We start from the raw sequence: 25,046 nt of genomic DNA, 5'->3' as shown, positions 1-25,046 counted from the left end.
GATATTGGACTTTTAAATCTGTTTTTTTAAATGTTTAACATAATGTAACTGCTGTAGCCAAGTCTTTTAGAGAACCTGATTAATCCCTCACAAGAAGGTACAAGCACCGGCTTCACTAATGAAAGTTTACGACACTACAACTCACTTTGAATTTCTAACTCCTAAAATCTGAAATCGCGGATTCTGTCTGCGTGTCCGTGAAGGCACCGCGCCGTGCAGAGGGGCGGGCCCTGCTGTAGCTCTTCTCTGCCGCGGAAACCCCGTAGCGCAACACAGCAGCGCCATTCGAACACTGCAACAATCCAAAATGGCAGGAGCCGACGGAGACGACTCTCTCTACCCGATCGCCGTGCTCATTGACGAGCTGCGGAACGAGGATGTCCAGGTACGAACGCGGCTGATTCCCGCGCACACCGTATTTGTATTAAAACATCGCAGTATATTGTATTTAACGCATTGCAGTTGATAACTAGCTTGCTAACTAGCGACGGTACTAGCGGGCTAGGTTGCGGCCTTTTTCTGCGGGGCGCACCCTGCCTCGACACCGGGCTGCCCAGTTTGTTATTCTCATTCACGACCATTCATGACCTGTAGGTCCAGAGTACTTGTTAGTGTGATTTATAGTCTTAGGAATGAAATTGAATGTGTAAATAAGTAATAGGGACGCGAGGCAATCCGGTCAGTGGGCTACTCGCTAGCGTCGTCCAGCCTTAAGCTAACTGTTTTAGCTTTAGCAATCACAACAGCAAAGATGCGGCGAACACAGCTGAGGTTAATTAATGAATTGACGAATAAGGAATTGAAGTGTAACTTGGGCATCATAGCCAACGTGAGGCCCGACGCTGGTTATGTGGTGCGGTGACGGTATTTGTGGCAGTGACAGTGTGAATCCTTGCCGCGATGTCAAGCTGTGATTGTGCTGTTTGTGTGTGTGTGTGTGTGTCGTCTTCATCACGCTGTGTAATGATGATGGTCACATTGTGTACAGTTGCGGCTGAACAGCATTAAGAAGCTGTCTACCATCGCTCTGGCTCTCGGCGTTGAGAGGACCCGCACCGAGCTGCTTCCCTTCCTCACAGGTAAATCCCACCTGACACCACCTGTCCGTGAACGCTTCACCGATGAGGTCACCGTCGTGCTCTCACTATTGCATGTGTTTTATGAGGATGTTTGGCCATGTACAAGCTGTATAATGTAAATTATTCACCTTAATATGTAGATATGAACAGTGTTTGACTTAAGTGGGACAGTAAGTAATGCTTCCCTCTGATTATTGCACTCACAAAACTGTAATCATAACATAACACTGTTTAACCAACTAACTCTGTTTATGTAGACATCAGCATGAATGAGTTAAATAACTGTGTAATGTCCTCTGGGCTCCTCTAGACACCATCTACGATGAAGATGAGGTGTTGTTGGCCTTGGCAGAGCAGCTTGGCAATTTCACCATGTTGGTTGGAGGCCCCGAGTACGTCCACTGTCTCCTGGTGAGTTTAAAGGGCGTCGGAATCTTTGGACATGTATTGAAAATGTGTTTTATGTGCATGAATCACCTGTTTTTAAATAGTAAAGGGAAACTGATGTGGGATCTTGTACACAGAGCAGAATCAGTAATAATCAGGTCTGATTTAGAATTTACCTAAGCTCCTATTACACTTCATGATGGTGTGTGTCCTCACACACACAAGTGCAAAGTGGTGATGCATCAATATCCGCCTGATTGACCACAGTTGGTAAATTTAGTGTGACATTTGCATTGATTGTGTTCTCTTAACTGGTTAACACAGATTGTCATTATGCAGATGATGAGGTCACATGTTGATGCACACAGTATCAAATGTCCCCAGGCTCGTATTGTGGCCATGAGTAGTAGTCGTCTCCCCCCCCTCGTCTTCCTCGTTTTGTCATAACCTTGGGGGGAATGGGGGTTGTGACTTGCTGCAAAGTGGGGCCTGTCGCTAGAACGCAGACATTGTCAACAAGAACATTTAGTTATTTTTCACACGGATGCTGATCGTCCCCAGAGGAGGGAAACGGTCATTGTGTGCATGGACATGAATGCAGGCGGTAACATGCTGCTTCCTGATCTCAGAGGGAATCTATGTTGTGTGTTTTGCCTGCATATGTCCATGTGTGTGTCCTCTCAACATTAGCAAATTCTCCAGGCTGGTGTCACTGCTGCTGGTGTCGTCATGTTCATGGGTGAAATTCACTGGATGCTGTGAATTTATCAGAATGGAGTTTACATTATTTTTACTGGACAGTCGAGTGAAGTTGGGTGTCAGATTCATACGTGTGTTAACTATTGAGATTTGGTATAAATATAGATTGTAGCTTTGTCTTTAAATTCTTCACACATGAAGAAGAGTCTAATCTCATGATCTGTCCTCGCTCAGCCTCCTCTGGAGAGCCTGGCCACAGTGGAGGAGACGGTGGTGAGAGACAAGGCAGTGGAGTCCCTGCGCAAGATCTCTCAGGAGCATTCTCCAGTTGACCTGGAGGTCCATTTTGAGCCCCTGGTCAAGCGGCTGGCCAGTGGTGACTGGTTCACCTCTCGCACGTCCGCCTGCGGCCTCTTCAGCGTTTGCTACCCACGTGTCTCCAGCACAGTCAAGGCTGAGATCCGCCAGTAAGTTTGATCTACAGACATCAAGTCTCTGCTCATAGCTCGTCTGTGGAAGCTGCGTTTGCTCTTAGATCTGCATGTCTGATGTGTTTGTGCTTCTCTCTCTAGACATTTCCGCACCTTGTGTTCAGATGACACCCCCATGGTTCGTCGTGCTGCAGCGTCTAAACTCGGAGAGTTTGCCAAAGTCCTGGAGCTGGATTATGTGAAGAGCGACATCATTTCTCTCTTCACTGCTCTGGCCTCTGATGAGCAGGTAAGAGGACTCTCCCATCCTCAGCCTTTGTACTCCAGTCCCCCCGTAGTCCACATATGACATCATCACACAGCGGCTGACCTGATTCCCCCCCTCCTCACTCTTCTCATCAGGATTCCGTGCGGCTCCTTGCAGTGGAGGCTTGCGTCAGCATCGCCACTCTGCTGCCTCAGGAGGACCTGGAGACGCTGGTGATGCCGACCCTGCGCCAGGCTGCAGAGGACAAGTCCTGGAGGGTCCGGTACATGGTGGCGGACAAGTTCTCCGAGGTGAGCAGACGACACAGCCGCCGCACAGTCAGGACCCCAAAGTCAGGAGTAGAATAGATGAAGTTCTTCCAACGCACGTTTAACAGAATTTGCAGTTTGAACCAGGTTGCAATATTTGATGCCATTTGGCATCGCTCCATTCAGACGAGCCCAAAGCTGAAATGATGCCCTGACTGTTATTCATCTTCATAATGTTTGAGGTTGTTTCTATGATTTCCCTCCATACAAAAAATGTGTTCAGCCCGGAAGTAATTGTTGTCATCTACAGCTGCAGAATTAGACCAGGAAAGATTAAATGGGAAAATCATTTTGTTCTCTATCATCTTAAACTCCATGTATCTCTGTGTTATGGTCGTCTGTGTGTTCCTGTGCTGATTGTGAACATTTGTCTCCGTCTGAGTGTAGCTGCAGAAAGCCGTGGGCCCAGAGATCACCAAGAACGACCTGGTCCCTGCCTTCCAGAACCTCCTCAAGGACTGTGAGGCCGAAGTCCGAGCTGCCGCAGCCAACAAAGTCAAAGGTCAGCATTTAAAAAAACATGCAAATCATTGGAATAATTCAGACCTTGTGAATGTTTACAGAATTTAACTGCAGAAGCTAAAATAAAACTTCTCCATTCCAACGTATCTGTTCCAGATCCTCTTAACAGTCCAATCTGTTTTTTTCTTCCCCTCAGAATTCTGCGAGAACCTTCCAGAGGACAACCGTGAGCAAATCATCATGACTCACATTCTTCCCTGCGTCAAGGTAAAGACATCGGCTCTTTGGAAAGTTTGCTGCTTCACCTTTAAACTAAACTTGAATCCCCACCGCTGCATCAGACTGAACACTTTAAGTTTGGCAGAATGAGTTTCTAACTGCACCTACAGATATGTGACCCCTGTAACCATGGAGACATACAACCTTTAACCGTCATGAATAAGAGATCAGTTTAATATTTAGTTCAATTTTACTGGATGTACCTCAATGTGCGACAATCCAGCCAGTGTTAGTCAGGTTTCAGCCAGCAGGTGGCACTGTTGTCCCGGTGTTGAACAGCAGGTTTGGGTCCAGGGTTGCAGTGTTCATCAACATGCAGCTGACTGTAGATATTCCACTTTAACTCTAAAGTCTAATGTTACTGTGTGTGTGAAACGTTGTTGTGTAATGGAAGCAGCAGGTCGATGTCGCTCTGCTCGTCCCGTCAGCAGCCGCACACAACACACACACACACACACACACACCGACAAACCGACATTCAAGCGTAGAACAAGAGCGGCGCTGTAGCAAAGACGACATCACCTGATAGACGCATCAGACTCTGACAGAAAACATGAAATATGTTTGTTTAAAGTCCTTTCCTGATAAAGGTGACCTTGATGGGCCTCCCGTGTGTGTGTGTGTATCTGGATTATACCCTCCTGCTGTTGTGTGTTGTGCTCTCTGTCTCTCTTTTTATGTCCTGACTGATCTGCTCTCTCTCTCTCTCTCTCTCTCTCTCTCCGCCTCACCAGGAGCTCGTGTCCGACACCAACCAGCACGTGAAGTCGGCCCTGGCCTCCGTCATCATGGGCCTGTCCACCATCCTGGGCAAGGACAACACAATCGAGCACTTACTGCCCCTCTTCCTGGCTCAGCTCAAGGACGAGGTAAAGCAGACGCACACTTGTTGTTTCAAGGCGCTGCGTCGTCTCCGCCCGCTTTACACCGCCGGCCGGAGACGACACAAAAGCTTCCTGCGTCACCTTTTTGAACGAGGCTGAAACTTCCCTCTGACGTCGTCTGCGTCACTCGGTATTTCAGACGCGTTCACACCACTTAGCTGCAGCCGCCACACACACCTGGCTGGCAGGATGAGTCATGCAGCCGGCAGCCAGACTCCGACCTCAGAGTGAGACGAGAGCACAGCTCCATCTAGAGGGACGCAGAGTGAAGAGCGGCCCTTTAATCTGGAGAAGTTAGGGCCTCGTGGATTTGGACTTCATGCGTTGGAAGCAGGTCCTTTTATTGGCTGTAGTCGCTTTGCTGAGGTTGAACTCTTCTGTTCCTGCTGCACAGAGAAGAGTTCATCAGGAAAATTGGATTTTTGTGATCGTGTTCTTTATTATGCTCTCAATCATTCCATATAGGGACTGAAGTCACTGCAGGCTGTAGGAGTGCTGCTTATGTTACAGCGCTCTGGCTGTGATGACGCGTCTTTGGGCAGTCGTCCTCCCGTTTGGAAACGAGATGGCTCAGTCACATCTTCCCCGACTCTCACTCTGAAAGGAGAGATCGGAGAGGTTAAGAGGAAACAAGTCTGAGTGTTTTGGAAGAGTTGACGCCGTCAGCTCTGCTGCTTTGTTTGGTCCTATTTAGAGATGGCCCGCTTCCCTCAAAGACCGGAACTGTGTGTCAAATCAGATTACTCACACACACACACACGATGGCAGCCGCACTGACGGCTTTGAGGTGCAAATCTTACAAATGTGAGGAGCAAAATGCAGAATCTCTCTCTGCAGAGGCCGGAGACAGAGCAGAGCTGCAGTCTGGGTTTGTTGTGGCGTCGTCTTGCTGCTGCTCTCATTCAGTTAACAAGCGTGACGTCACACTGCTGCAGCGCCCTGACGCCTCTGTGCTCAGAGGAGGAAAAGTTTGATCAAGCTGTTCCCTTAGTTTGTATCCTAGATCAGATCTAAACCACGTCTCCATCTTTAGTTATAGAAGCGACCTGCTGACTTGACTCTGGGCTAAAGGAGAGAAGAAGTGTGTGTGTGTGTGTGTGTGTGTGTGTGTGTGTGTGTGTGTGTGTGTGTGTGTGTGTGTGTGTGTGTGTGTGTGTGTGTGTGTGTGTGTGTGTGTGTGTGTGTGTGTGTGTGTGTGTGTGTGTGTGTGTGTGTGTGTGTGTGTGTGTGTGTGTGTGTGTGTGTGTGTGTGTGTGTGTGTGTGTGTGTGTGTCTCTCGTACTGACCCGTCTCTCTCTCCTCCCCTCAGTGCCCTGAGGTGCGTCTCAACATCATCTCCAACCTGGACTGTGTGAACGAGGTGATCGGCATCCGTCAGCTCTCCCAGTCTCTGTTGCCGGCCATCGTGGAGCTGGCGGAGGACGCCAAGTGGAGAGTTCGCCTCGCCATCATCGAGTACATGCCGCTGCTGGCCGGGCAGCTGGTGAGTGAAGCGTCCGACAAACCTGCACGCACACACGCATGTCCAGAGGAGGTCCCAGTGGAGACAGATGTCCTCTCCACACGACGGGGCTTAATAATCACAACTTCCTGTCCAGTCCTCGGGCCGGTCTGACTCTGTGTCCTCTCGTCCTACAGGGAGTGGAGTTCTTTGATGAGAAGCTGAACACACTCTGCATGGCCTGGCTCATCGACCACGGTGAGACCACGCACACACGCCTTCAAACCCTCAACTCACACATATTAGTCTGTGAAGCCCTGAAGTAAAGACACACACCCCAGACTGTCCACTGAGTGGCGCTGTAGCACAGGGTATAGGTCAGGGGGGGGGGGGTTGCTGTCCTCACCCGGAGGAAGTCCCTCCCTAGAGGTTGTGAGGCAAATACATGTCTGTTGTTTTGTCTCAGTGTGATCGGTACTAAGCTAACGTCTCTGAACGCTCCAAGATGTTTGACTGCTACGCTGCCGGAGAGAAAGGGAGGTATTCTATGTGCTGCTGACTGGTTTCCCCTCTGGGCTCAGAGATGTTTGCTTTAATCATCAGCCGTCTTTGTTCAGCTCTGATTCAGTTTCCTCCCTCAGCTCGCCGTCACGCAGAGAGACGCTTCTGTACAGGCGTCTCTCTGCGTGACGCCCGTCTGTCTGTGTGGACCCGCTGCACCCTGGTTGAGCCACTGGGGGGGGGGGTGGGTGTGTGTGTGTGTGTGTGTGTGTGTGTGTGTGTGTAAGAATTGGAGGGATTAGTGAGCAGATTGAGGCTCAGAGGTGTGAGATGTTGATCTGCAGGTCAGGAAGAACCAAGACTGTGAGTCAGAACGTTACTGGTGTTCTGTGCGTCTGAAGGAAGCAGCTTCATCCTCTGCACTGATGAAGTGCAGAGGATGAAGCTGCTTCCACTGACGCTGCTGCAGTTTGGTTGTTCACTACTTTGGCTGCACAAACACCCACAGCTTCATTTCAGAACTCAGAACTTTGATCCAGTGTCTAGTTTCCCTTTCATGTCGAATCTTCCAATTAGACACACACACACACACACACACACACACACACACACACACACACACACACACACACACACACACACACACACACACACACACACACACACACACACACACACACACACACACACACACACACACACACACACCTGCTGTAGGGGACAAAAGGCCAGCTGCGTTACATCATTGGAATGTTGCTGGTGTGAGTGTCTGGACATGGGTGTGTGTGTGGCTGCAGTCGGGGTCGTGTGTACGTTACATAAGCCAGAGAAGCACAAGCCCGCTGAGTCTGACTGAGCAGCAAACGGCTCCATGTTAGTGTCTTAATGTGAGGGTGAGGAGGATGAGGAAGAAGAGATCAAGCAGCCTGGACTTGGTTTGATTTCTGGACAAACGGACTAAAAGACACTGAGCCACAACTTCACCCAGCTGCTGTCAACATGTCGGGCTTTGGCACTGATGATGATGATGTGTATCTTCTTCTTCTCTGTGCTGTTGCAGTCTACGCCATCCGTGAGGCCGCCACTTGTAACCTGATGAAGCTGGTGGAGAAGTTTGGAGCTGAGTGGGCTCAGAACACCATCGTGCCCAAAGTGCTCAGCATGGCCAACGACCCCAACTACCTCCACAGGATGACCACACTGTTCTGCATCAACGTGAGGCTCCTCCCTCTCTCTGTCTCTGTGCAGCCCCACGTCTGTCCCACGCTGTGTGTAGCCTAACGTCTGTGTGTGTGTGTGTGTGTGTGTGTGTGTGTGTGTGTGTGTGTGTGTGTGTGTGTGTGTGTGTGTGTGTGTGTGTGTGTGTGTGTGTGTGTGTGTGTGTGTGTGTGTGTGTGTGTGTGTGTGTGTGTGTGTGTGTGTGTGTGTGTGTGTGTGTGTGTGTGTGTGTGTGTGTGTGTGTGTCTCTCTCAGGCTCTGTCAGAGGCCTGTGGGCAGGACATCACCACCAAGCAGATGCTGCCGGTGGTCCTCAAGATGTCCAACGACCAGGTGGCCAACGTGCGCTTCAACGTGGCCAAGTCCCTCCAGAAGATCGGCCCCGTGCTCGACAGCAAGTAAGAGGCCGCCGTCGTTCAGTTAAGCCAGAGGACGAGAAGGGAACAGGCTTAATGAACGTCTGTGTTTCTGTCCCTTTAAGCGCCCTGCAGACAGAAGTGAAGCCGGTGCTGGAGAAGCTGGCATCAGACACAGACATGGACGTCAAGTACTTCGCCCAGGAGGCCATCAGTGGTGAGTGTGTGTGTGTGTGTGTTTGTAATGTTGATACAACAAAGACTTCACAGCGTCTTAAAGGAATCTGAAATGTTCCCACACAACAACAAGACCAATCTGTGCTTTTACTTCAGTCCAGTTGTTTTCAGAATATAAAACTCTTTTCACCGTGCAGACATCAAGAGGATTTGCTGTGTATTGACAGTGTTTCCTCCTCTCCTCTTCCTCCTCAGTTCTGGCTCTGGCGTAACCGACCCCGGCGTGGCTGAACCGGACCAGCGTCCCCCGAAACATCAACGCAAACACTTTTACAAGATATTTATTGATGTTGAGGAACACCTGGTTAATGTATAGAGAAGCTGTTAACACTTTGATCTCTTTTTTTTCTGATCGTCTCCGTCTGTCACAGCTGCAGGTCCACTCTTCGTTAGCTCCTCCCCCTCCCCCCTCTTTTTTTTTTCTCTTTGCTGTAAATGGGCGCTTGGACACAAAGCAGCGTGTGATTAGATCGCGTTACGTGCTGCATGCTGACTAACGTGCTGCTGTTGTAGCTAGACGTCGCCCAATCGCAGCCCGTCTCACATTCCTCCCTCCGGCCTCACGTGACTGAGTGATTCGCCCGGCTGACGGTCGATGGTTCTCTCTTAAATAACGACGTCTAATCTGAAATCTCCGAAAGCCGCGGCGCTAATAAACCTCGACTTTGATGTTCTGTCTCCGCACGCCGCCCCGCTCGCTCGCCGTGTTCCCTGCAAGATTGAATCGGTCAAACAAAGGTGATTTACCTCGAGCCAATGTTCCAGGAGGAGAAGTGATGGGGAGCTGCTCATCATCACTTCTCCTCCTCCTCCTCAGCCAAAGTACTGATAAGCTGTAATCTTCTGCTTTACGTTGTAATCTTTGTGCCGACGGCGTTTTACGTTTTAGTCTGCTCGATTTAAACGGTCGTCGCTTGCGGAGTAATGAGGCGGCGCCGTCCTCTCCTTACGGACGTTTTTATTCCTCAGATTCCTGAAAGCCACGTCGGTTCGCCGGCAGTCGAGCAGCTTTGCGCACAAACGCGTACACGGCGGAGAAGCGAACACTCGGCTCAGGGACACGAAGCATGTTGATGTAAGGCGGCGTGGCGTTTTATTACGGGATGGGAGCTGGGATGGAAACGGTTCGGTTCAACGTGTAAAACTTTTGTCTTTCCCTGAAATGTTCCCACAATGCCCCTCTCCTCTCCCGATCTCATGAAACTGAACCTGGATGGTTGATTGTCCGTATATCATGACGACTGTGCTTTTGTTTTTACTTTGATCTCTTCACAGTTGGGATGCTGTACTACTGTATCTTGATCCGAATAAAGTAACTGAGAAACTGATGAGGTGTGTGTGTGTGTGTGTGTGCGCATGCATGCGTGTGTTCATCATTAGTCTGCTGGAGCGCCTCAAGGTCACCATAATAAGTTTAAGAAGAAATTTATGATATTGTTAGTTGAAATCTACAGGCCTGTCCTCAGACTGTGTAATGTGTTTCAGATGTTCCTCCTCTTATTTGTTGGTGGAGATGAAACGCGTGGCTCCTCCGGTTGTTTTGGTCGCAGGGAGCCGTGGAGAGCCAGGATCCCTGCTGCAGGGCTGGGCTCAGGCTCAGACTCAGACTGCATGTTTGTGTTCCTGCAGGTGGAGAACAGATGTGATCTACTGACTTTCTACATGAGGTCTTTGGGGGTAGAACAAGTTCCAGCGTTACATCAGGAGAGAAGAGTGAAGGTCCAGTGATTAAAGTAACTGAGCATTAACAAGTCATTAACAAAGACTTCATTTAATAATGCTTAGTTCACTTTATTGTATAACCAAGCATGGCAGATCTCAAAGGGCTTTACTGGAGCTCTGGTGTTTGTTTACTTAAAAGAACAATCAGAGAAGAGGAGCTGTGACCATTATATAGTGTTAAACCCTTAAGAACACACACTCTTCCTGCTCTCTCAAACATTAAGAATTAATCGCTCATTCATTAATTGTGGGTGCAAAATAGAAATGAGTCAAATGAAATGATGCCTGGGAACAAAATCTTGAAATTAAGGGGACTTCCAGGTTCACGTTGAACAAAGACAATAACCCAGACTGTCCACTGAGTGGTGCTGTAGAACAGTCAAGTAAGTGAACCACTGAATGCTCAACGCATGACATCATTCTGCTCTGCAGCCAATACAACACCTGAAGAGAACATGAACAACAACTCCACTGTGAACGTCCCAAATTTATTACTGCGGGCCTGCTGACAAAGATGTATTAGGTGCGATGCTGACTGCCAGAATGAGCTCAGTAGAACAATCGATATGTTGATGGATGCCTCATGTTTCATCCTGGGCTCCAGCGATTCAAATCATCTTTCTAATTGATGCTTTTTGTGAGGAAACATCTCCTGCCTCTCAGTAATCTAAGAGTGCTGCAGCTGCAAAGTCACTTCTTAAAGATTGCAGCTTCGTCTTTGTTGATTCCAAACAAGCCATCATCAGAGAGGATTAGAGCCATAAATCAGACAGCAGAGAGTTTTATTATGATGTGAATGTTGCATATTTAATCTCCTTCAAATCTCCCAGAATGCCTCTGCCGGGGCCTCTTGACCCCCCGCTGACCCCTGTGTACGCTACGCTTAGACCACGTACAGCTCGGCGAGCCTTTGTCAGCATATCGTGCGTCCTGCAGAGGATCAGAGCCCACCTGCTGTGCTCTGTGTGTGTGTGTGAGAGAGAGAGAGATGGTGGAAGGAAGAGAGCCACATTTCTCAAATCACGCCCGGGTCTTTACGATTCTTTATGTATAAATCTGTAGATCTGCAGGCTGGACAACACAAAGTCCTGAACCCGCAATTTTCCTCTGACTCAAACTCTTCATTACAACGCGATTACTCCAGGGCTTTCTGCTAATCCGCCTCTGAATGTGCGACTCGATGACGCGGTAATGAAGCGGCAGCAGCAGCCTCTGTACATGCCGAGTTATTTGGGGGGATTTTCAGCAGCCTGAGCCCCCGACGGAGCTCAGAGTCCTGACGTCAATGCAGCCTCCTCCCGGGCCTCTGTCATCATCTATAATGAAAGGAGCCGAGCAAAGCCCACACACACACAGGCGACACACACACATGGCGAGGGCAGATGCTCTCAGGGTGACGAATGACAGAAGAGAAGCATCGGTCCACTCTCTTCCTTTAAGTCACCTTGTCATCTCTCCTCTGTGTCCTTCTCTCTCTTCCCCTCTCTCTATCTCTCTTTTCCCCCTCTCTCTCTCACACACACAGACACACATACACAAATGTGGCACTCATTCATCTTTCCAGTACAAATCTTCTCCAGCTCATATCAGGGACAGTCACAGTGTGTGTGCGTGTGTGTGTGTATGGACAGAATGTTGTCTTTTACATGAGATCTCAACGCAAATGTGCTCAAAGTTTGCTTGCAGTCGACTAAATTATTAATATGCTGCAGCACTTTGTGTCTAATGAGCCACGCCCACTTTACTTTGACTACAAATTATGACAAATCATTACAAAATATATAAAGCAAAATGACAAATGTTTTTTCTGGACGTTGTTTGTGTACAATTTTGTGACAATGGAGTTAAAATAGTTTCGGGAAAATTAAGGAAGTTTCTGAAAAAAAAATCAAAAATGGAGGAAATCGCAGACCTGCACAAATGGGCGTGGCCTGTAAGGACGGGGGCAGAGACGATACATCTTGTTCTATGTGTTTAATGTCAAATTGGTTATTACAGCGCTACCGTCAGGCTGAATGAAAAATGCTTGATAGTGAAGGTCATGACCCCAAGGTCGCAAAGGTCCCTTACATGTGTGTGTGTGTGTCCTTGTGGCTTCCATGTCCTCCTTGCAGCCTATGTCCAGTGTGTCCAGTGTGTGTTCAGAGTGTGTTCAGTGAGAAGGCTGAGGCTGCACACTGGCGCACACACATACACACACACACACACACACACACACACACCTGCCCTTCATCTTCGTCTTCTCCCTGATGTATTTTAACGTCGCTCTCTGAAAAGTGCATTAAAAAACCCCACAAATCATTTTTCCGACATTCCCGTTTCCCTCCCAGTAAATCCTGAATGCCTCTGTGCTCTCCCGCTCCACAGCCGCAGTAGGATGTTGTCGTCTGCACTCCCCCGGTTGTCACGGCAACCATTGATGTCATTACACTGTGATGAGGGAACAGGCCTGTGATATTATGATAATGTATTAAAACGAGCAAAGAGAGAAAGAGAGAGCGGCGTGTAGAGAACACACAACGTAAATAAGCAGAATTCACCAGTAAACATCTGCACGGTGTCACGTTTCCCTTTACACTCCGTTTGGTTCTATTTTTATCTGCCATGCAGGAGCAGCAGGCGATGACTCAGGCGACTTAGATGCGTTACATTTGCCCTTTGTAACTTGTGGTTTTCAGAGTGTCTTGTTGACTTTGTTTTGAAGGCGCTGAGCTCCACGTGTTGATTGAAGTCTGATTTGTGTGAGTGTGTGTGTGTGTGTCGGTGTGACCCCATCCTGCGTTTTAGCCTCGTGGGTTTTTGTCTAAGCTCTAACAACAATTCAACAATCACTCGGGGAGATCCCAGGAAAAGAAGCCGGACCCCAGTTTCCATGAAGGGATTGACCTCCCGTGCTCCATCGCCCCCTCGCTCCCCCGCTCACCTCTGGCGCTGTATTAGCAGGATTAGCTGTTCTCTGTCTGTGGGCGGATTTGATCTCCACGTTCTCTTTGCGTGATCCTGTCAGAGAAGCAGGCCGCCGCTCCCCAGCTGCATTAACGACTCCTTCTTGTTTCAAACTCCACTTTTTTACTCTGAATGTCAAGGATCAATGAGGCTTTTAGTTTCACTTGAATCGTCCAATCAGAGCCCAGCTAAGGACTTCTTAAGCCTGAGCTGAGGTTTGATCTTTACATTTATATTTGAGTCTAAATTAGAAACAGATAGTAAAGTGGACTTCCAGGTTACTTGGGATGAAATACCATAACTGTCCACTCAGTGGCGCTGTAGAAGGAATGGAAGGTAGAGTAAGGTGGGTAGTTACTGTCCTTATCTAGAGAATCGCACCGGGGCAAAACATGACTTAGCGGTGTGTCTCAGTCAAAGGTCATAGGTCATTCAGCAGAGTAGAGATTCCAGGAAAGTTCACGAGTGGCAAATCTTTTAAGATGACTTGTGATGCTCAAGATGTGGTTCAGACCCTTTTTGTGTACGAATAATTGCTGTGAATGCTTTCAGCTAAAAAAATCCCTATTAAAGCTCTGCAAGTTTCCTTCAGGCTCTTTTAACGTCTTCATTCTTTCAGGCAGAGAAATCATTCCAACAGGTTTCAGGCTTTCAGACTTCAGGCTTTCAACCGCCCATTCAGGGTTTTCAAATATTTCATCATTTTTTAGATAATAAAAATTGAAATCCTGAATGACAGAAGTGCTGCCTGTTTGCTCTCATCTGGTGAAAATTGGCAGAATTAGTAAAGTGGTCTTATAGCAGCCGGTTATAAGGAACCAGTGAAGATACAAGAATGTCTCTTGATTGTTCCTAGTTTGGCAAAGTTTCCCAAGAACAGGAATTAATCATTTCCCTGCCTGAAAAAAAACATTTTTAAAATTCCACGACTTTCCTAGGATTTCCTCTGAGCCGCTCGTGTGGAACTCCCGCTGGAATGCGGCCTCGGGCGTTTTCGTTGCGGTTGAGACAAGTTCAGGCTGTGACTCAACTGTTTATACGAAACACTCAGCAAGATTGGGTTTTTTTCGGGTTTTTTTACCCCCTCTGCCCCCCCCCCCCTTCCCCCCGCCACACAGCCCACTTCCTGCAATCCTGCATCAGATGAGCAGTTACAGAAAGTTTTCAATTCGGGGAAAAAGGTATCGCAAACACAAACAGTGTTTTTAGAATGACGTCACAACAAATGACTCACTCGCCAGATTGTAAACAGTCGATTGGTGTCGTGGGAACGCTACAACTGCATAAAGGTCTTTGTGGCAGTAGGGGGCGCTGAACTAAAAAGAGGAGCTGAATGCAACATAACCGACCTCGCATTTACCCAGAAACAATTTTGTTCAAACCAAAGCAATAATGAATGTGTGCAACTCTCTTGACCGTGTGACGCTAGAGGTCCCTTATTTAGCACAGCGCCCTCTACTGCCACAACAGCCTGCATAGACTGAATGGTGACAATACGCTCAAGCTGATAAGGGAAATTGGTGGACTGTCCCTTTAAAAAACCATCGACGATTTACAAAATTTCTCTTGCTGCCTGTACAACAATGCCATAACAGTTGTGCAAGTGTGTGTGTGTGTGAAGCAGCTCAGTAATCACCTGATCAACACACAAAGTGGCATGAAAACAACAAAAGACTCAGACACAACAAAGTTCAATAAACCTTTTTAATCTCAACAGCAAGTTAGCTTATGTGTGGTCAACATCAATGAAGGTAAATATAAAACTGAATTTCTATTGATAGATTTCTCTTTTTATCGTCAGGAGGTGAAATTATGATATTCGGAAACATGTCCACTAGAATCATCAGCTAGAGCAATATTGCTATAATACTTTTAAAATGGCGTACACTGATCAACCGACGGGAGAGAGCGCGGCCGCGGCAGAGAAGCTGACCAACAAGCTCCAGAGCGCCACACGCTGGGTCGCACAGGGAAAACTGCTGAGGGACTTTGGTTTGGTACCTTTAGTAAGAACCTGGCTCTGCTTTCATACCCAAATAAAATCAACCAATGATAAAAAAAAAAGACAGGACACAACCAGGAACGCTGACAACTCTCTGGATTTAGACTGGAAATAAGTCAAAGTAAAAGGCACACGAACAGAACCCTGTGGGACGCCACAATCCTCCAAACCCTCCACGTAGACAAACACACCGAGTTATTAAATGAAACCATTCAACATTCCACTCATTGGATTTCTGATTCTGAAACTCAGAAAACAAAACATCTCCAGTGTGTGTGTATGCACTTGTGTGTGTGTTGGTACCTGGCATATGACGACCTCATTCGAAGGAAATGGTAGCAAAAATATCAGATTTCCAATTATTTGTCACAGTGAGACATTCAGTGTGTGTGTTTGTGTGTGTTTAGATTTTTTTTAGGCGAGGACGTGTGTGTGTGTGTGTGCAACCCTGTTTAGGAAGTAATCACCACCTCACGAGCGGAAAAGTGTAAGAAATGGAAATTGAGGATAAAATGTGATAAATTTGAGAAACACTGTGACTGTTTTGTTTCTGAGTGGACGGTTAAATTATTTTCAAAATCAGGTTGTGGAATTCTCTTTCGTGGAATTTTGTTTCAGAATCTGGACGTCCGATGGAATGGAAGGCACACAGAGCAAAGGGAGAGGAGGAGGAGGAGGAAGGCCTTTTCCTTTAGATTGTGGTTCGTTTGTAGACTGAAGGCGCCCACCAGCCCCCCTTCCCTCCCCTGCTTCTCCCTCACCGTCCCCACGCCGTTCCAGCCTGACGACTCCAGCACCAAACAGAACGTCCAGGTGAACTCCCCGCTCACACACTCCCGCACGGTTACACCCGCTTCAGTCTGTCAGGCTCCTGAGAAAACACGGTGCTGTAGGGAGTTTGGGCGTGAACGTATTTCTCGTGATTAAAAGGCAAAGCATCAATGCAAATCGAGCGAAACCGTCTCGCCTGTGAACACCGGGGTGAGATCACAGAACCTGTTTGGCGGCATACAAAGAATTCTGGTCAGCTGAGACGAAACTGGCTCCTCTGCAGCAGATTAATCTCTGTGTGCTCCTTTGTGATTGGCTGGCAGGCGGCCAGGGCCATTGTTTTATCAGAAGTGCGGTTTTGGTTAATGGTTTTGTGTCGTTCCAAATCAGCGTGCCAGGTGCACGAAGCCGCAGGTAACCATAGCGGCGACGCCTGCTCCGGTAACTCAGGTAGAATGGACAAGAACAAATAGTTAAAGTGAGTGTGAAGGACATTTAAAGGTGGAGCCCACAGAGTTTACACGTGTTAGGCTGCAATGGCCAAAGTAAGAGAAGGTCAAAGGTCACAACTCGTCGATGCTGAATCTTTAAAGCCGCTCTGAGACGATTTGCTTTGCATCTTATAAAGGCGGGACAAGACCCTGTGATGTCATAGAGGTCCCCTCACTTTGAACAGTGCCTGTATAGGGACGTGGAGAAATGGTGGACTCCCCCTTTAAAAGAGTGAACGCTCACCAGGACATTGTTTCCTCTCTCGTCCACTCTGTTCTATGTTGTATACATGGTGTGAATGTTATGGCATGTGATGTGATATCGGTTTGCTTTGACGTTGACCAAAAACAAAATGGCCCACATTTACATTCTATAATGCCAAACAGTGTATCAGTGTTCTGAGGTGGACTTTTCCTTTTACGTCTAATGCAGGCAGGGATCGCAGAGTGAAGTCGCCATCGGAGACGGCCGAGACAAACCATCCTGTCCAGGTCACGGTCAGCACATCCAGGTCGTTAGATATGTGGCAGTCGTAGTTCAAGGCAAGACGACCAAAACACAAAAGGTCAAAGGACGACAGACAGAAGAGGTTTGTGTTATATCTCCCAGTTTGAAGCCAATAATTCCCTCTGCTTGGCCCCATATGGGATGTAAAGTAGAGAGTAACAGATTGAGATAACGGGACAAATTGATTGACTTGACAATTGGAGTAAGCCCCGCCCATGTAGGGTGCTAATAATTATGTCCATGCGTGTCTTACTCGTAATTTCTGCCTTAACAGAAGTACAGAAAAAAGGAGTGTGCATTTAAACGTAGCGACCGACCCAGAAGTGAAGTGACTTGGGGAACAGGACTTCCAGTTGCCTTGAACTACCACCGCTAACCAAATCGGAACTTGGCCACGAGTGAGCTCTGAACTATAGTAGTGGTGTACAGGGGTAGCAACTGCAATCCCGACTGAATTAGTTGAACGCAGCCCTACAGGTTGACCCCGTGACCTCTGGGAGTCCCGTCTCCAGCCTGTGTCGCTCGCCGTCACCTTATTCCAATGAAAACCTGTTTTGTTGTTTTTGTTTTATTCCAATCTGTGAGCTTCAAGTAGATTCAACACAGTCTAAGTGCTAAAAAAAACAGTCCTCTCCTCTGGGCGTCGCCCGCTGTCAGGTAAAGATCCACCGTTGTTCAGGTGGTCTTTGTCTCACAGCGGCCTCAGCCTCAGTGAGGAAACATTCCTTCATGACATCTGACACAGAGAATATTTAAGGGATCGCTCCATGATTCTAAATGTACTCGACATTTTTTGTATCGTGTTCACTCACTCACTTACTCACTCACTCACTCACTCACACACACACACACACACAGAGGAAGTAAGCTTCTAAAGGAATCTGATCGACCAATAAAGTGAGTGCGGGATTTGTATTGATGACTATTGACTGTGTTGAGACGATGGACACAGCGTTCGTCTTCTTCAGTGGTGACGGATGTGTTGACAGGCATAATGTGAGAAATGTAGAATGACAAATTAGAAGCACACACACACACACACACGCACACACGCACACGCACACGCACACGCACACGCACACGCACACGACCGTCCCCCGGCTCGTCCCTGTACAAGCTGGCCAAGCGAAAGATCAACTCCTGGTTACATCATCGGCTCCAGCGATGCCGATGACGACTCGGAGGTCCCAGGAACCAATCAGAGGTTGGCTGTACAGGTGAGGCTTCCATTCATAATCCCCTCAACATCAAGGATTAATATTGCTTCAATATTGCCACAAAAATAGAATAATATCGACTGTCTAACACTGCAACTTCTTAACCAAACACACGATAATTACACAAGCCCTCATTTATCAGGCCCGACACATGACCCACAATGCAACTGTTCGGCGAGCGTTTTCCCTGTGAAAACTGTCGACTGTCCCGACTTCAAACCTAAGAAGTGTGTGCGTTCAGACGGAAAGGTGAGAAAGCAGATCAGTAGTGTAAGAAGAGAATCAGGATCAGTAGTTGAAGTTATAAAAAACGCCACAAAATATAAATTCACTTGAGGCTAAAGCCTGAGGGCACGAGTCCGTTTGTGCTACTGAAAGAATCTTAGCGTCTTTAGCAAATACACAGTTTCAGCACTGTTAACCACTTAAGCCAGAGCAGACCAGGTACCAGGACATTGTCTTTTACATTGGTCTAATGGGGGATAGTTATTGTACTTACCAGGAGGAAGTCCCTCCCAGCGGGCATGAAAGCTGCTGCATCCTAGTGGAGGAGCGCCATAACGGCCCTTACCTTAAAATAGAGCGTCAGTGCCCGCATGAAGACAGAGGCAGAGCGGCAAACGGAGCCGGAGGTCAAAACGTACTGAACAACCATCTCCTTGAATGTTTGTGGATATTATATGCAAGGCTGCCTGGCAAAATGAGCTCCGTAGAACAAGAAATATGCAAAGTCTGTGATAGCGGCGATTTTTCCTTCCAGGGCTTAAGTGGTTAAAAGCACAAAGGTAGAAGGTAGTAAAACAGCTGGCAGGAAGGTGGCGCATTAATCACCACCTGTGTGTGTGTGTGTGTGTGTGTGTGTGTGTGCGTGCGTGTGTGTGTGTACTTGGTTGGAGGTTCTGGAAGTTGTCTATAGGTTTGACTGCAGGTTAATGTTAAACGCTGCATGTTAGAGTGGAAACCTTTTGTGCGGGCGTGAGTGAAGTGAAGAATCCTTCCTGACAAACACAGTTGAGTTTGTGGTGATATCAATGGGATCCTGATAAATGAGGGCTTTTTTCTCTTGTTCAGTTGTTTTTCCACCTACAGGAATAAAAGACTGCACAAGAGTGCTTTGAGCACCAGTCTATTGTTGGTGATTCTGTCCTATTTTCAATACAAAAAGCACTGCCAGCCTTTTGTGCTTTTGGTTGCCAGTCAGTCTGTCCTAAATTAGTTCACTTCCAAACCATTTCTAAGTAAATCGCCGCACGCTGGCAGCCTTCGGGATCCGCGGCGTCCTCGGGCTCCACATTGCAGTCCCGACGAGCTCGTCACCTCACAGGCGACACAACGTCCATGACTACGGCCTTGCCTACCAGCCTGGCAAAGCCTCGGCTCACACTGTGCCACGTCGGACCCGTTCATGCCTCAAAGAGCTGGTGACACCGAGAACAGAGGAGGAGAGGGAGAAAGGGAGGTAGGCTAAGGGAGGATTTGGTACAGAGGTTGTCTGAGGTTCATCACAACTATGAAATAGAGTTTGTATTAGTCGTACAAAAATTAACACTTTTCCTTCCCTGTTGCTACGCTTATGGCCTCCACTTACATCTCCATCCACTCTGCTCTTAATGCTGTGTGGGTTCTCATTGCTTAATACTGCCTGTTAACCCCCCACACTGGCTTCAGTTGACCAGTACGAAGCCGTGCTGGGAGTCCACGGTCTCCATCATCTCACTGTCCAGGAGGGAGCTCTGGAGCTCAGGCAGGCCCAGGCCCTCCGACTGCCCCGGCCTCACCAGAAGCCCGGGTGCCATTACGGACTGTCCTGGGGAAGGTGGGAGCAGGGATCCGGGGTCCAGCTGGAAGTCGTACTGCTCCGGGTGAAGAGCCGCTGCAGAAGGTCCCATTGTCTGCTGCTCACAGGGTATGGGGTAGCCATAGCTCAGGCTGCCAGCGGAGGCTTCATGGGGCTGGGGATGGTGGAGTTGGTGGTGCAGGTGGGACCCGGGGGGCAGGTGCGGGGTGTAGTGGTGGTGGCTCATGTAGGGGTCAAACACCAGGCCCTCTCCAGGCTCCATCAGAGGGCTCAGACTGTGGGGGTGGCTGAAGGGAGGCGAGGCCTGAGGACTGACCTGCTGTTGGGGCTGTGCAGCGGACATTGGGGGGCCCTGAGGGGAATTTTGTGACACTACTGAGTCCAGAGGGGGGCCCCCAGCCGAGAAGGAGCCCTCCGCTATCTGCATCTGGTTGAAGTACACCTGCAGGCCCAAACCTTGCGACTGCTGTAAGTACATCCTTTTCTGGTGCAGCCTGTAGTGAGAAGCAGAGACAACTTGGATCAGAAACAGCGACGGTGAGAGATTCCATTCTTGTAGATTCACGTCAGCTATTTAGAGTTTATTTGCAATTATAAACAGTTTCTGAGGTCAGGGTTTATACACTTGGCTACACTCACCACAACGTCTCTATAGTGTAATGATTATTGTATGTAAGCTAAACTGTGTGTTAGTGCACAAATGTGAATCGACAAACTGTAGTTTGCTTTCTAAATTCTGCACTCGGATTTGATCTTTGATTTTTTTAACGTTATGTACTTTGGTTGGTTTCATGTTGCATAGAACCTGTCAGGACCCCATTGAAATGGGCGTTAGCTGGTTGTTGATAGGGTTACAAGCACTAATCCAATTGTTCTTCAATGAAGACATCAGCCTATAGTGCAACCGTGACACTAGATTACGGAGGTCAGAAGGTATAGAATCTGCATGTTTCTGTGGCGACCTATTTGTTGTCTGTGTGTTTTTTTCTCTTTTCCTGGATGAACACATCCAACATTGCAGACATATCGCTTCAACTTACATCCCATCTCCAAATTTGAAAACACAATTAAAATTTTCCACCATTAAACCTTTATTTGTCTGATATTGTGAAAGGCTGTAAAGGTTAAATTCGTAGTGGTGGATATAAAAGCAAACTAAGCCACAGTATAGTGTGACCGGTGTTTACCTGTGTTCCTGCAGCTGTTGCTCTAAACTTCGAGGAGCCTCCTTGCAGTAGAGTTGGCAGCTAGCCGGGCTGTTCGCCAAGACGCCGGCCTGGACACGAGACAGATTGGTACTGATGACTGTGCTCAGGGTAATTGCCATGGTAACTGGCTACAAACATTTCCATTCCATCATTGTTGCTGCTAATCCTCAACTTTCCAGAGGATATCAATGACTCCACTATGCAGATGGTTAGATAAGCCGAGTGTGTGACACCATGCGCGATGTGGAGAGCGTCAACAAAGTTTGATCTGTAAACTCTAAATCTGTAATCAGTAACGACATTATGGCCAAGTGTAGATGTTACCTGTAGCCTGTGAGTGAGGTACTGCGTCTCCAAACTCTGCCTGCGGGACAGCAGTGGCGGCTGCGCTCCGCCTTGGTACAAAGCGAGGTCCTCCTGCTGCTTGGATGCTTCACCCTTCAACCGAAGACACAAAGAGAGTGACACGTTCAAACAAAGTGCCATCACGTAGCCTCAAGACCCAAGGATGGGAATAGATTGAGACCCAAAGATACAATATTACGCCCATATTTAGGAGACAATAACACTGAACTAAAATGGCTGAATTAGAAATATAACAGTACTAAGTGTTCAGTACAAAGCCCCGAGATAGCCTGAGCTATCGAATGTGTTATTCACTTCACCATCTGAGAGTCGCTGGCTAATTTGTGCAGCGTTGCTTCCAGTATTTCCCGGCTAACATTATCAGAATTAGCTTAGTTTAGCTGTAGCAGAGTTAGCCCGATCAGAGCTCAAACAGGTGGCCAATACTTGGGCTTAGCTGTGACAGAGTTCGCATATTAAGTCGTCTGTTTACATTTTAAAAGCCAAAGTGAGTCCAGACTTTAAGATTTCAATGGGGTTTCTGTTTCATGCTGAGTCAGCATGCGCGTGTTCCGCTCAGAACAGCACAGAATCTGACGGCACAAAACACAGCTAGCTACTGCATTAGCACAACTAGCTAACAAAACAGATTTGTCACAGAAAGCTTTATGCCCCCCTTTCCTGTAATCGTGTGGTCTAACTGGATTTCTCCTCTGGATTACGCATGTCGGTAAAATGAAATAAAAGCAAATTAAATGGAAGCTGGACCAAAGAGCAGCATAATTACATTATCTTCCGATTTTGCTGCCGCTTACAGTAAAGACGCCTACGTATCCTCCCACAAATCATTCACCCCAGTGTGTGCAAATACATCAACTTGTGTATATGTGTGTGTGTGTCTCTCTTTTTTTGTTTTTCTTTGTTTCGGTGCCAGTCACTACTATGGTAAGTGATTTCAACAATGGCCGCATTCACTTTGACCCAGACTCCAGGCTCCAGGCCCGGGGGATGATGGGAGACAGTAAACAAGCCACATTTGGCTGCTTCTCCCTGGGTTACACAACAGCCCCCAGAGCCTGGCCTGGGTGTTTAGCCAATATGAGGCCAGGAAAGTTCAATTCAAATATTCAAAAATTTCAATGATTTTCTGGGACAATTACATCAAAATGAGGTCACTGACATTGTTTTCTTTTATGGACGTTGGACCGTGTTTGGTGAGATAACAGCGTTTCACAGTCCCACGTGCTATTTCTTCTGCGACACAACAACAGAAGTTATACAGGACACAATAAAGGCTTAACCCAGGGGTTCCCAAAGTGGGGGGCGCAGGGGGAAATAACTTCTGATCTATAAAAGGGGGGCACAAAAGAAAAAGTTTGGGAACCACTGGCTTAACCTATCTACTGGATAGAAATCTGCTATGCTGAAATGACGCCAACACCATGTCAAATCTGTTTTGAAAAACTAAGTATAGGTAGGTGTGATCCTGACCTCCAGGAGGTTGTGCAAATGGTGCTGTGGTCCCATAGGGCCCATGGCTGCCGCTTCTCCCGAGCCCATCTGTTCCACCAGCATTTGGACTTTGTTCAGCTCCAGGATGCCTTTGGTCCTCGCCAAGTTCTGGAGGTGCTGCCGAAACGCAACCAGACCTGAAAAGTGAAAAAAAAAGTGAAACCTGAATCAAGCCAACACTGGCAATCAATAAACCAATGGAAATAAGAAGATGTAGTAAATCCTTTTCTCTGTGCGGGCGACCACTCTATGGGAAGGAACACGGATGAGGAAACAACCACAAAGCAGATCAGCAAACCTGATCCATAATCACACACTTCTGCTCAGCTGGATGTTGGCTTGATGCAGTTCCTCGTGCCTGTATATTACTCAATGTCTAGAGCAAACGTTTTTCAGGCCAAGGACCCCCAAACTGATGGAGAGATGGAGCAAACTGGGCCTACTGCCATGTATTAACATAGCAACCCTGTTATTGTGCATTCAATTCTAAGCTATTCAGTGACGTGCAGTGAGGTTCGCGGTGAGGTTCGTGGCTGGGGAGGCACTGACTCTTTCAAAATCAGATTTACAAATATATGAATTCAACAGAGAGAAATGCGCCCTCTCAAATCCTTGTCCATTTCACAAAAATGATCCATTTGGTCCATGGTTACTATGACATTTTCCCCGAATTTGATCATAATTTTTATTTGCCCCAAACTTGCAGCAAATGATCCTAGTGCCATCTAGATGATGTGGTTGAAATTCTGGAGCTCTAGCTTTTTCCTTGTCCAAGATATGGGCCTTTTACCAAAATTACCCTTTGGGCGACTTCTGCCGAAACCTGGGATTGAACCAGGCATGTAGATCTTCAGTCCAACGCTCTACCCAACTGAGCTATTTCTGCTATCTCCGTTTCAGTCATAGCGCTCAGGCGCTTTCCACTACCAAAATATGGGCTTTTTACAAAAATAACCATTTAGGTCCATGGTTCATTTTTCCGAAATTTGACCAAAATTTTAATTTGCCCCAGACTTGCAGCAGATGATGGTAGTGTCATAAAGATGATGCCATTGGAGCCTTGAGGCCGTGTCTGAAATGTTATCTCTCTCGCTCCGTCCTTGTCCAAGATATGGGCTTTTCTGGTTTTCTCTAGTTTTACAAAACAGCGGGGTTAACTTTTTCAGAATATTCCCCAATTTGCCCCATAATTGATTCATGTTAATGTGTATTTAAAGACATTTCAATTTGTGGGGGAAAAATCTGTTAAAAAAAAAAGATTTTAAATTCAAAAAAATTAAAAATTGTCTTATCAACCACAAATTTAGCAACTCCCCTCTGGTCTAGAGAACTAATTTCTGCCTAATTAGACCAGAATGTTTTATTCTAATATTGTCGTCTTTTATAGTACATTGGTGATGATACATGATGTACATAAATGTTTTCCACCTCGCTGTGCCTCTCAGAGCGTGCTTGTTGTTCTCATGGGTTGTCACCAATGTCAGCTTTTCAAGACATTCACTAATAGAGCAGCGCAGACGCTTTTGGCTCTATCTCGTCGAGATTGAGCCTTTCTGACGTCAATTACCCGGCTGACCAGTTAGCGTTTTCATCGCCCTCACTGACGCCGTGACTGGATGTACGTCACAGGGCTGCTGTGGGTGTGTGTGTGTGTTAGTTTAAGCGAGCTGCTCAGATAAGGACCCCATCCAGTGCTGACAAGTTGTGGCTGTGAACGGTGGGGACCTGACTCACCCTGAGGGTGGGAGTTATTTAAAACCGGAGTCAGCAGTCTGCAGAAGCATCTACAGCATCAACGCTCTCCAAAGAGGATTACCAAGAGAAATAAATTAATAACTGCTAACACCAAGAGGGAGTGTGTGTGTGTGTGTGTGTGTGTGTGTGTGTGTGATTATACAGAAGCAGTGCACACTATTATTACAGTTTCAACAAGGCTAAAGTACAGGTGATTTATAAGCACCACACACACAAACACA

The 25,046-nt window shown here is 47.4% G+C and overlaps 2 protein-coding genes across 2 annotated transcripts in view; one reads left to right on the top strand and one right to left on the bottom strand.

The window, feature by feature from the left end:
• Positions 1-235: 235 nt before the first annotated feature.
• Positions 236-9,878, top strand: ppp2r1bb (protein phosphatase 2, regulatory subunit A, beta b). Its single transcript, XM_076146071.1, has 15 exons — positions 236-385; positions 989-1,079; positions 1,390-1,490; positions 2,400-2,632; positions 2,738-2,885; positions 2,999-3,154; positions 3,560-3,674; positions 3,831-3,901; positions 4,648-4,782; positions 6,107-6,280; positions 6,436-6,496; positions 7,800-7,954; positions 8,213-8,355; positions 8,439-8,530; positions 8,746-9,878. Exons 1-15 carry the CDS (start codon positions 308-310, stop codon positions 8,760-8,762), a joined length of 1,770 nt encoding a protein of 589 aa, XP_076002186.1. The 5' UTR covers positions 236-307; the 3' UTR covers positions 8,763-9,878.
• Positions 9,879-14,908: 5,030 nt separating this feature from the next.
• sik2b (salt-inducible kinase 2b) overlaps positions 14,909-25,046 on the bottom strand; it is a 42,225-nt gene continuing 32,087 nt past the window's right edge. Inside the window, exons 12-15 of the mRNA XM_076146331.1 lie at positions 23,050-23,207; positions 21,538-21,651; positions 21,193-21,281; positions 14,909-20,499 (exon numbers count right to left, since the gene is read on the bottom strand). Coding sequence (XP_076002446.1) covers positions 19,872-20,499; positions 21,193-21,281; positions 21,538-21,651; positions 23,050-23,207 — 989 coding nt within the window. The 3' untranslated portion in view covers positions 14,909-19,871. The remainder of the gene's footprint in view (positions 20,500-21,192; positions 21,282-21,537; positions 21,652-23,049; positions 23,208-25,046) is intronic.

This window comes from Genypterus blacodes, unplaced genomic scaffold (genome assembly GCF_046128005.1).
Source record: "Genypterus blacodes isolate CSIRO-AG114 ecotype Tasmania unplaced genomic scaffold, CSIRO-AGI_Gbla_v1 ptg000032l_1, whole genome shotgun sequence".
NCBI classification, from domain to species: domain Eukaryota; kingdom Metazoa; phylum Chordata; class Actinopteri; order Ophidiiformes; family Ophidiidae; genus Genypterus; species Genypterus blacodes.
This window is presented reverse-complemented; position numbering and strand designations above follow the sequence as displayed.

Bases quoted from the DNA above. Each gene is read 5' to 3' on its own strand.
- ppp2r1bb (XM_076146071.1), top strand. From the start codon at position 308: ATGGCAGGAGCCGACGGAGACGACTCTCTCTACCCGATCGCCGTGCTC. The intron at 2,886-2,998 runs GTAAGAGGACTC...TCTTCTCATCAG, and splicing joins CTCTGGCCTCTGATGAGCAG to GATTCCGTGCGGCTCCTTGC. The intron at 7,955-8,212 runs GTGAGGCTCCTC...TGTCTCTCTCAG, and splicing joins CCACACTGTTCTGCATCAAC to GCTCTGTCAGAGGCCTGTGG.